The following is a 12367-nucleotide window of genomic DNA, read 5'->3' on the forward strand; positions in this document are numbered from 1 at the left end:
GCACCTAATTGAAGTGAAAATGGCCAAGGGACATGTAACCAAATATTAGCACTGCTGTATGTATATTTTTGACCCAGCAGATTTGATCACTTTTTCTGTTAACCCATAATAAAGTCATGAAAGAACCAAACTTCATGAATGTTTTTCGTGACAAAGAAGTATCTGTTCCAATCACTCTATCAGAGAAAAATCAGAGTTGTAGAAATAACGGGGAAACTCAAGAGAGCCATGACATTGTGTTCTTTACAAGTGTATGTAAACTTTTGACCACAACTGTATATTATTACTACTGCTTCAACTACTAATAATCTACTACTACTATGGTCACTAATCCTTCTACTTCTTCTACAAATATTAGTGCTGCTACTACTACTGCTGCTACTTCTACTACTGCTACTAACGTTGCTGCTAGTACTGCTTGCGCTACCACCCCTATTATTGTAATTACTACTTCTGTTTTTATTTTACTGCTTTTACTACTGTTTACTACTACTAATAATACTACTACTACTACTGCGGCTACTCCTGTTGTTGATGCTACCACTGCCTCTGGCGACATCTAGAGGAAAAATAACGACCCGTGTGTTTCTGTCCCTCAGTCTTCCTACTACCTTTGCCACAGCTGACATCGATGGAACACGGAAACTTATCTTTGCTCTGCCAGGTAGCATATTTATGTCTCTAGTCTGTGTGTGTGTGTGTGTGTGTGTGTGTGTGTGTGTATCTCCTTGATGTCTAATACCCTGGACCATCTCTTGACACCCCACTGCTTTGCCCTGCAGTTATTTTGCTAGCATGTGTTGTCGTTCAACAGTGTTGGTTCCCAACCCGAGGTTATCATTTGTATGAATAAAATCTTAAAACATTTACTAGATAATTAAGTCTATAAAAGTATTTAAAAAAAGATATATTCAATTTGTCCTCAGTCAAAAATAGTTCTGTTTAAACCTGGTATTTGTGCACAGTTTTGGAGAACAGATCAGTATTAGTATTACACTATGTGTAGAATTAGATTCCAGTAGTGGCTGTGGAGGATTGTCTCTGACTCGTATTCAAACACTTCCAGTAACTCCGGAGCATTTAATTTCAAAAGTAAAATCCATCAAGATGCCATCACACTTATTAATGTATCCCGACAAAAGTGACAGGATACATTCATTTATAAAAGTTGATTTGATAAAAACAGACTAACCCATTTAATACGTTGAACCTCATTATTCAAATTGAGGAGTTTGTTCAGGGATTTCTAATCTTTTTAAGGAGGAGGGGAATCAGCTTTTCATAGATACAAGTAGGGGGCGCTTCAAGGGGAAAAAGGTTGGGAGCCACTGGGTTCAGGCGTGATCTCTTTCATGATACAGTACATATTTTCAAGTATTTGCCCTTTGAGACTCAGTTGAAGCTAAGGATTGATTCATTGAAGAAGAAATAGCATGAGAATGTACAAGAAAGAGTGGGTTTTACAGGCAGAACAAATCAAAAGAGTGATTCTTAACTTCTTTTGGTCCTTGTTTCTTTGTGGTTTGGGAGTTTTGATTTTAGGTATGATTGATTCGTACCTCCCCCGAGTACCATTGAATTCCCCCCCGCCACTCAGCTTTAACATTATTTAAATTGTTGTGTACTCTTCTATTATTTTTTTTTTATGTTGTTGCTACAGTGTAGAAAAGTGCGCCGATTGCAAGATCCAAAGCCCATACATGGAGTCGACCCATTACACCTCTATTGTCTATGTTGTGGAGACAGTGTCAAGACTGAAGAATATGTCGATCTCAAAGGAGACCGGTGGCGCTGAAAAAAGCCTTTTGAAATTCTACTCGTCAAGTGCTACTCCTGTTTTTATTGGTACAGTTCGTTTTCATACTTGATGCAAAATCGTACCCAAGTACACATGAACTGTACTCAAGACCAACCTTTCAAGTGTACTCGGGTCCCAGGCCGGGTCCCTTGTGTGAAAGCCTCATTACTAAATTAACTCTAGCAGATAAAACTCAGCAACATTCAGGTAGCGTGCCGTTCACGGACGCAGCTTACATTTTATTGGTCGGAGTGACACTATTGCAAATGGATGTGACTCAATCTAAGGTGTCAACTACACCTCCAGGGTGTGTGTCCTGACAATCTGACTTGCATGAGCCGGACGTGAGTTGATCCAGTCTGTAAACGGGTGCCCAAACTTCCCCATTGGTTTATGATGGTTCTTCTACTGTAGCCAGTCAGGGCAACATTAGCCATTCCTCTTTTTCTCCCTCCAGTCCCGGACCCACATAGAGCACCAGCTCCCTGTCTTGTGTGTCTGTACTCTAGCTGTCCTCGTCATTGGTGTGTATGGTTTGTTCATGTACTGTTAGATCGATTTATTACTGATATACTGGGGGAATAGATAGTTAAATCAGGTATTGGTTCGTCAACAGCTTTCACATCCAATAAGCAGGAGGTTTCTCTTATTTGATTCATACAGTCCCAGTCCTGGCCTATGTGTGTTAATCCTACCTCAATCCGCCTCTCAAGACAGTTCTTCCCATTTTTGCCCAGAACCCTGTATCTCTTCATCAGAGTTCGACATCTACAGCACACACTGCATGCGCTTTACAGACAAGAAGATGCGCTCAATGCTCAAATGTGATAGAACGGCTGCTTTTTCTTTCTGAAATGCTAATACACGTTGGAACTGGGAAATATCATAGTAGCGTAGACTGTATATAAAAAGTGGACGTAGTCCCCAATTAGTTTGATGGCCTGCCGTTTTGAGGCCTCGAGTTCGGCATTTTGGCCGTCGCCATCTTGGATTTTGGCTGTCGCCATAGTTTTTTTTTGCAACCAATGAAAGGAAGTGACCATATTTGGACTGCGTAGACGTGGCGTAGAGACGCCGTATATGGCTCTGGTAGCGACCTGTCAATCACAAGGTATCCCCGCCCTAAAGCATACCCTGCTTTATGGTCTATTTGACTCTAAATGGACCATAATTTACTAAATGAACATAATGCTGTATTGAAGAAGACTTTAAACTAGAGATTGAGACCATAAACTCATGTTTACAATGTTTACTGAGGTAATAAATCAAGAGAGAAGTACAGTCATTTTCTCATAGACTTGTATACAACCAGAGGAGTCGCCTCCTGATGGACATTAGAGAGAATGCAAGTTAAAGCTACTTCCGCATTGGCTTCACTATTTAGAACTGGAAGTTCTAAATAGTGGGTGTAATCTGACGTGTGGAGATGCTACTTGTCTTGAATGGCAAACAATTGGCTGCAGTTTAGATGTCATACATTTCTAAGATGTGTTGGTCTTTAAAGCTGGTTAATACTTCTGCGCTGAATCTATGCATAGCCTGATGTGCACCTCACCATAAATGTAACTACAAGTCGCGGCAACGCAGATCTCAACAACTGATCAACATTTTTTAGCTCCCAACTCCAATATGATCCATTCAGTTTCAGTCGCCATTGTTGGTACGCGAAGAATCCCAACACAGTGGCATTGAAACCCCACCACCTCTGCGTAGCGACTACTTACTGCTCTTTTTCAAGGTCTGAAACACACATAAATACTCCACTGTTACCATTTTTATTATATATTAAACTTTATCTTTTGAATGTCGATATGGATGTCTCCCCAGTGGTCTGGGCGCTTCAAGCCTCGGTTGCTTTCAGGTTCATCTTTTTCCACTCACCTCTCTCCTCAAAACGCCACTCAGCATTCTTAATCTCTAAGTGATGCCAACGTTTTATGGACAGCTCGCTATTGATAGCTAGTGCTCTTTAACAAGCCACACACTGAAGCTGCAGTGAGACACTTGAGTAACCCCAATAGCACGAGTGAGAACTGAGCTTCTAGTAAAGTTCATCATATTTAATTCATGTCTCAGTACATTTTAGTTTGATTGCAATTCTTTTGATACCAAAAGCACTTCATTTTGTCCCAATGAAAAGATGACACGGGTTAGAAATGGGCGGAACTGTCCTTTGAAGAGCTGCCAACAACACAACAAGACTTTAAAAATGATTAGCTTGTAAAGCTGCTGTAGAACCCCCAGTCTCTCTTTGACTAAAGCACCTTTCCTGTTGTGCTGTTTAAAACTGTGCACTTCCACTGTTGTTTTCAGTGCTAGTTGTCATGTTGCCATGGTAATGTAAAGGAATCCTACAGTATAGTGTGTCCTGTGGCCTTAGTCTGACCCCCCTGTGATTTGGAGTGTGTTGGTCTTTGCTCCGGTCCGGCACTGTACATGTATTGCTATTGTTATTAAAGGAAACTTCAACTTCAGAGAGACTGGGCCCTCCCTGCTGGAGGTCGTAGCCCCGAGTGAGACCAGTGAGGCCAGGCAACCACTAACCCCTGCACCTAGAGGAAGTAGGTCCTGATGCTGAATGCACAATGACCCATAAATAACCTCTGACTGCACAGATCCCCTTTTCATCCTGCTACGTCTGAATGACCTTCAAGCCCAAACGCAAACATTAAAATGCGATATGTCTTGGATGTTGCAGTGAACATAACCAAAGTGTACAAATTCAGTATTTCTGATTGCAACTTACTGTTGCTTCACACACTTTCTCTGCATTTTTCATTGAATAAAACAAAATTCGTTAAAAGCAAGTAATTTGGCATTTTGAAAAGTGGCTCTATTAAGCTAAAAAGGATTCTGTTAGCGTTCAGAGGGTGCTGCTGTGGTAAAAGCCAAGCAATGTTAAATATAGTAATGAAGTCAACGATGACTCAAACTTAATACATCTCTGTATTTTTACTTCAGCATTTCAAACATTGTGCAATGTGCATATAAGCCATATACGCCAGGAGATCTTGACCACAGGCCTCAAACAACTGAACTCTACAAATCCTTTCTCACTTTGCCTTTAGAACACTGATCATACCCTCTGACCCTAAATGACTCCTAGAGGTCACAAAAGTGTCCTTAAATCTCCCATCTAGCGACAAAACCCTGACCTCCAAGTAACCCTCAGTTGATTGTCCGATGATTCCAAATGACAGCCTCTTAAGTCCAATACTTGGAAACCTCTGGCCTAGTTATACTCCTGCTCATATTCTGGATGGCCCAGCTTCTTGTCCTGGTCCATGTTCTGCCCCCCCCCCCCCCCCCCCGACCCTCAGTCACTTCTGTCACTACCTGCTTACCCAGAACTCATTTCATGCTGCGATCACCATGGAAGTCTGCCAGCTGCCAGCCAATAGAAAACTGCGTTTGTGATACCTGGGGTTTTTAGTCAGGAGAGGACAGTGTAGAATTCATATACTTTGCTCTAAGATGTCAAGATGAGGACCTGAATCCATCAACAACACTACTTAATACACATGCACGTTGGTTTTCTGCTGAATAAAGTGGTGTGGGGCTTTAGTTTCTCTTTAATGTTATTATGTCTGCTGTTAAAGACAACAGCCTCCTGTTCACCAGATACATTTCATTTGTTGTTTGCCTAGATGTGTCTTAAGTTTGTACATTTGCTCCTGCAATCAAAACACGCCTCCAATGAGATCTGTTTTCTTTTTTTTTTTTGCTTCTTCAGATGTGTTGCACGCATGACATTGCTTTGATCTTGCAAACTTGAAACTGTCCCAATCTGTTAGCATTCTGATAATTGATTGACACGTACGTTACTGTCCTGAAGACATTTTCACAGTTCTCATGCTCAGCCAGACTTGTAATGTGGTTGTGTTGGATGCGTAATCTGGACAAGGTCTCCCGTGTTGGTCATGACTAAGACATCAAGATACATTTATATTGAGTACAATACATGTACGGGGGTGTTTCTGGGTTACACCAGTGTTAAAAGATAAAAGCAGCTAGCACACCTGCACAGGAAGACATGTTTAATGCAAATGGAGACACGGAGCGGATATTAGTGTTTGTATACAGTGGACATCTGTGCTGTGTATGCACCAATATAAAAATAGGATCTATTGATGATCTAACTTTGTAGAGTAACTTCATTTGCCATAGTAACTCGGTATTGTGTTGTTTTTTCAGGTAACCCAGTGTCTGCAGTAGTGACATGTAACCTGTTTGTGATTCCTGCTCTGAGGAAGATGCAAGGCATTCTGGACCCTAGACCTACAATTATTAAAGCTAGGGTAACACACACACAGACACACACACACACAAATTCAAATTCCTACGAGCTCCAACTGACCTTTGACCTCCCTGTGGAGAGGAGATTAAAAGGAGAACGTCCCTCTAGAGTTCAATAGTGAACGGCTTTGGTTTCCAAAGTGAAATTCCCATTCATTCACTTTTTTGTCTTGTCAGAAAATCCTTTACATAAAAAGTTAATTAAACCAACCACAAAATTATTCATGACCTAGAAAACATTTGACTCAGCAAAAAAAAAAAAAGGTAAAAGTACAAGACTGTGTACATAATTATTTTAAAAGTGAAGGAACTACTCATCCCATAAACCATTGCAAATGGCGAACGCCGAAACAGGAACCTCCCGAAAAACATCTAAAGTTTCTAAACATCTAAAATAAAGAGGTAAACATTTCCATGGTAACAGCGAGCTCCACCAATCAGAGAGCTCGCTGCTACTGTTGAAGATTGTGGGTAGTGTTGAACTTCTCCACAACATCGCAAATGTGGTTCTTAAAACAAGGTTGACGTCATACAGACTTTGGTCTTCTACAGGAGTATCTACCATCGTTTGACAATCTCATAGCTAGTGGTGAGTCTACCTTGGATGGTTACAATATTATGGCTAATAATTATAATCCAGAATATGAAGTTACTTCCGGTAACTTCTTTACTTCCGGAATCTCACTGTTGAGTTCTACGGGGATCTATAATATAGTATGTTACATTAAGTAACTGAGAACTCTGTAAAATTAAAAATCCACAGTTTGAAAAAAAAAAAAAAAAATGCATTTTAGAACCCATCAGCCCATCACAGCTTTTAACAGAAACCTACAGGCAGATGTCTGTGCAGGAATGAATGCTATTCACTGTCAATGGTAATCAATAATATTTAGTGTACAGACACGAGAATGGTGTCGATCTTCTCATTCCTAGAAAATAGTGTGAAGCAATGTACCAAGACAACAATGTTTTTATTCAAGTAATACCCGTAAATTTGAGGTTTTGGACTATGTAAATTCTAAATTTGATAAGTCCCTAACTGTGTCTCTGTGTGTGTGTGTGTGTGTGTGTGTGTGTGTGTGTGTGTGTGTGTGTGTGTGTGTGTGTGTGTGTGTGTGTGTGTGTGTGTGTTTTTCAGCTTTCCTGTGACGTGAAGCTGGATCCCAGACCAGAGTACCACCGCTGTATTCTCACCTGGCATCACCAAGAGCCACTGCCCTGGGCACAAAGCACAGGTAAGCACTGGACACACACACATCAGTGTGTCTCCTACATAGAGCCATCTATGGTGCACCGTCACGGTTATACCACACCCACCACGGAAAATAAATACATCATGAAATGTCATTATCTACAGCAATGTATTACAAATCCACCTTAGGCTACATCCACACTAATACATTTCTGTTTAAAATCGGGCATTGAAAACAAAAACCATCTCTGTCCACACGGGCGTTTCAGTATCGTTTTTGAAATACTTTCCGTCCATATTTACACGCCTGAAAACAAATACCACATGCCTATTCACGTACACTGAGCATGCGGTTACCGGTGTAAACAGGAAGTAGAATGGTTGCTTAGTTAGAGAAAATATGTAATAAAGTACTACATGTAAGTAATACAAGGTCGTATTTGACTCTTAAGATCTTCCTCTATAAACTTCCTCTAACAGAAACATTATGTGAAAATGAACACTTACAAATCAAAGTTCATATATATTTATTAGTTGTTAAGATGTTAACCCCCCCCCCCCCCCCCCCCCAGGCAACCAGGTCTCCAGCAGGCTAATGTCAATGCGTAGCGCTAACGGTCTGCTGATGTTGCCTCCCAAAACGGAGCAGTACGTGGAACTGCACAAGGGAGAGGTGGTGGACGTCATGGTCATCGGACGGCTATGATGCAGGTACGTCATAGTCCGTTTCGTCACCGTAGAAGTAACTGTACAGTTGTGTCCAACTGTAACACCGACATACTTTCTCCCCAGACTTCAATGTCACTCGCTACCGATTACCATGGCAGTGCCAGGACTTCCTGTCTGGACAGGAAACGGGCGGGGGCAGGAAGTGATGCATGTCTACCTGGTCGCCATTAGCTGTGATGTCATATGCAACAGCCAATCGGAAGCCAGCGGAGGCTGAAACCTCATTGGTCTGCTCTGAGGAGATATCTGTATTTCAATGGAGAAAAAAAATGTGAAAAAAAATATATATATAAAATACAAGATTTATTCTGTAATATTATTATTATTATTATTATCCTGATGATAATGATTATTGATATTCTTAATTAATATTCTATTTATTATTATTATTATCATGGTTCTGACTGAATATTATCATCTTAGTAGTAATCATTGCCCTCTTCTCTCCTGTTCATTTGCTTTGTGCGTTGGATATTTTTCCCTGGTAGATATAGAGATATAGAAACTTTCTCCTTCTCTCCTCCTGACATTTTCTCCTTTTCTCTCCCCCTTCTTTCGCTCTTCTTCTCCTTCTTTTCTGCTCTGACATTCTCTACTCAGATATAGCAACTCCTTGATAGCCCCCCTTCCTGCAGTATCACTACATCTCCTCCTGGAACACACTGACCCTAACATCAGTATTGACAGAAATATGAACTAAAGGCTTATAAAGACATCTTTTTTTATTGAAGCTGCTAATATAGTTTGTGCCAGTACAGTAAATATGACTTGTTTTTGCCAAAAAAAAAAAAGGAAAATAATTTTGTTGGCAATTTTTTTCCCCAGATAACATTTTCCAACCATACTGAGACACTAAAACTCATCATGACTCAATAGAAGCCATGGAAGTATTTTAGGTGGGTCAGTGGCTCGGCTTTAAGGCGGAGCGAGGTGGGATTGGATGAGTGAATTCTCTGTCACCACGCTGAAATCATTTCTGAGGTCTGACATCGGATATGAACATAAACGATATGATAAAATCATAATGGCTTCTATGATCTGTAGTCGGGGAGAAAACCTCTCTAAAATCCCAGGTGGGCCACATAGACAGTATTACTAAAACCTTAACCCTGCAACTAGTTTACACCATAAAACTACAGTACCAAAATGGAAGTACTTTTTGATAAATGTGATATTTGCATTTTTCAAAACTATTGTCGCGTTAAATCTACGTTGTCTCATTGTCAACAAATTCCCATAAAACGATCAATGAAGTTAACTAGTGAGGATTGTGTTGCTTTCAGACAGAGCCAGGTGAGCTGTTTCCAGTCTTTATGCTAAGCTAACCAGCTGCTGGCTTTAGCTTCACATTTAGTGCGCAGACATGAGAATGGTCATATTGATAAATCAATCTTTTTATCTAACTTTGGTAAGCATGTTTACCAAAACGTCTTAACTATTCCTTTATAAAGGGTTGGAATAGCTCCAGTTTAAGAAGAAATATGTATAAAAGTCTCAGACATTTCCTAAAACAGCTGGGCACTGTAGTTTTTAGCGAACATTGATCGCACTGCATTTGTTAGGGACTGTTTTTAGCCACGGATTATTGTACACATGGTGCTCCTGTGAGTATTTTGGGACAGCAGGACGGTGTATGTGGGATCGAGTCAAAATAAACTACAGTGGTTTCGATAAGACTGGAGCGCTATGGCTCATAGGGATAAGACTTATTAGGCGATACACACACGATCTGTTGTTGGTTCGGGTTTTTTCGTGTTATTTGTTGACAGCAAGAAAATTGTAGAATATGATCAGATTATCCTTTAAGTAGCCAAAGATTGATTACTGTACCTTGTTGACAGCTGGTCAAAGGCCGGCTCCTCTTCAGCCAATCAGACGCCTCCATCTATTTTTTTTCAGACCGCACTTGCGAACATGAACGAAAGAGCCGCTTGAGTGAGTTGTGACATACCGTTTTCCCCGACTCAGAGAAAACTCCAACCCGACATCGCCTGAAAAGCAGGGTGTCACGTTCAGGTGCTCGTAAACTACACGACCGGTGTATTTCTACCACGACAGTGTTTCAGGTGCTCGTCAAAAGAATCGAACGCAGTTCAAGGCTGTAAAATAGACAAAATAATTTGACTGCTTTTCTCTCAACGTACTGTACATAGTCTGAGCATCACTGGAAGAAAACCTTGTTTGATATTTAGCCCACAGTGAAAGCTAAGTTTACTATTAGCATTAACAAAGTAGTAGGCCGGCTGGCTGCTGTATCCTGCTGATTAAACACTAAATTGTTTACCGATTACCAAGGACCGTTCAAATGCATCATATGCAATCTGTGAGTCCCAAGCATTCACCAATGCACCATACCTTACTTAACTCTGATTCTTCCTATCAGTGTGATCAGTACCAAACAAACCCACAAGGTCAAAGGTCTAATGCTGCATTCAGGTCATGTCGGAATACTGGTCTCAAAAACTGGTACTCGTTTGAATTTAATGGTACTTAAGGGGACATAATTGATGGTTTTCCCAGATGTCGGTTGCTGCCGCTGATCTTCACGCTTCAGTTACCCCAGAGATACGAAGCATCGACTTCCAGATCAGACGCTTACGTCCACTGTCTTTCCTCTATGACCTCAATGCAGCACCGGGCAGAACGTCTGAGCTTTGACCCCCTCTCCTGATAGGCCGACCCAGTCTTCCTCCACCCCTCCCCTCGTCCCTCCTTCTCCTCTTCATCTTCCTTTCTTCCTCCCCCTCCTCCTTCTCCACACTTGCATGCCCATAAAGGGAGGGGGGGGCGTGTCTTTCTCTTTGGGCAGGTCTCATTCCAGGCGTGAGACGAGGGTGCAGCACCTGGGCGGGGCTTCTGATCTGACTAAATGTCACATTTCGTGGCAGTTCTCGACGCGATCACTGGTGCGAAAAAAAGAGTTTTTTTTCAAAGTCCAGGCTCTGGTACCAACACTGTCTTCTCATTTATTCCTCTAGCTCAGATGTCAGAAACTTCCCAGTTACCTCAAATGCACCATATATCTATCAGCGGCTCATGCTGGGTTCATGTCATGTAAGAGAAAGCGGAAGAACAGGGTGACTTTTTAACAACAGTTCAAAGGCGGGAATTCATTCAGTCGATGGAGCACATCCAAATTTTATTTAAAAAAGTATTCGATTAAAACACACATCCGCGTTTACGTATTCGGCAGCTCATATTTACGATAAGCCTGTCATGACATGAACGCAGCATCAGAGCACGTCCTGCCACCTGCCCAAGGAGGACCAGTCAAACCCAGATAGATCCATTTGAGTAAGAAGAAGCAGGTTCTTGTTAAACTGCCTTTGTACTGAGTGATTCGTAACACTGGACTGAACTCAGTGTCACACTGCACACACTATAAACTATGACCAGCACTTGTAATGAAGCAATGACACAGCATTCTACTACTACTGTATAAATATAATGAAAAGGATGTTTTTTTCTGTAATGATATTATTGAAACTGAAGATGAATTAATAAAAATAATCCTGATTATTCTGTACTTTTCTTTGCGGAAAGTTGTTTTTTTCCTAATTATCTGTGATATAATCAAAAAGATATTGTTTAATGAAGTCATTTTACTAGTTTTAGTCATGAGGGAAAGCTGTGATACAAGGTGTGCAAAGCTAGAAACATCAGTCATATGCAGTTATTTCACATCTATAGGTGTTCTGTCTTCATAACTACAGATGACTAGGAGACAACTTCCCTATGCAAGAAAATGTAACAGAAGGGTTGTGAAAAATATCTTAATATAAGCTAGTATTCCATCATACAAATACATTAAAAATAAATGAATGAGTGATAAGGATGAATCAGATTTTTCATCAATTTTATTTTATATATTTTTTGAAGTTCATTTTCCACCTTGATTTCTTTTTTCTTCAGATTTGACAGAATCTTGGATGTTTTTTTTCAAATCATTTTTGTACTTCTAAGAAATGCAGATTATCTTTTTTGTCTTACAAAGACACATGTGGTATGACCTGTGATGTTGTAAATGACTGAAAATTACGTTGTCCCTGGGATTTTAATTTGATTTAAATCACCTCTCAAATTCACAAAGAGGCCAATTGTTTTATCTGAATAGGTTTGCATCTGTTCTCCTGAAAAAAATGGTTTTGTCTTCCTCACGAGCCTCCTTGTGTTATTGTTACATTTATATATGTATTTATTTATTTATATCACACGCGTATATATAATCAATAGTAATGTAGTGGAAAACCATTTTTTCCTCATTCCAATATCAAGTGTAGCCTACACAGGTACAGACCTAAGTCAGCTGATTTGCCAATTGGAAGCATTGGGGTCTTGGCAGTAATATGGAA

At 40.5% G+C, this 12367-nt stretch overlaps 1 protein-coding gene across 3 annotated transcripts in view; it reads left to right on the plus strand.

The window, feature by feature from the left end:
* Nucleotides 1-11541, plus strand: part of gphna (gephyrin a) — a 38259-nt gene extending 26718 nt beyond the window's left edge. For 2 of the 3 annotated variants that reach the window (XM_068717747.1, XM_068717746.1), the window contains 5 exons: nt 600-664; nt 5993-6096; nt 7233-7329; nt 7859-7997; nt 8079-11541. In XM_068717747.1, the coding sequence (XP_068573848.1) occupies nt 600-664; nt 5993-6096; nt 7233-7329; nt 7859-7992 (400 nt within the window). In that variant the 3' untranslated portion in view covers nt 7993-7997; nt 8079-11541. Of the gene's footprint in view, nt 1-599; nt 665-4257; nt 4360-5992; nt 6097-7232; nt 7330-7858; nt 7998-8078 lie in introns of all 3 variants that reach the window. The other variant, XM_068717745.1, reaches the window with a different exon arrangement.
* The last annotated feature ends 826 nt before the right edge of the window (nt 11542-12367 follow it).

Source organism: Cebidichthys violaceus, unplaced genomic scaffold, assembly GCF_023349555.1.
Source record: "Cebidichthys violaceus isolate CVI_PGR_0920_01 unplaced genomic scaffold, fCebVio1.0.p SCAF_22, whole genome shotgun sequence".
NCBI lineage: Eukaryota > Metazoa > Chordata > Actinopteri > Perciformes > Stichaeidae > Cebidichthys > Cebidichthys violaceus.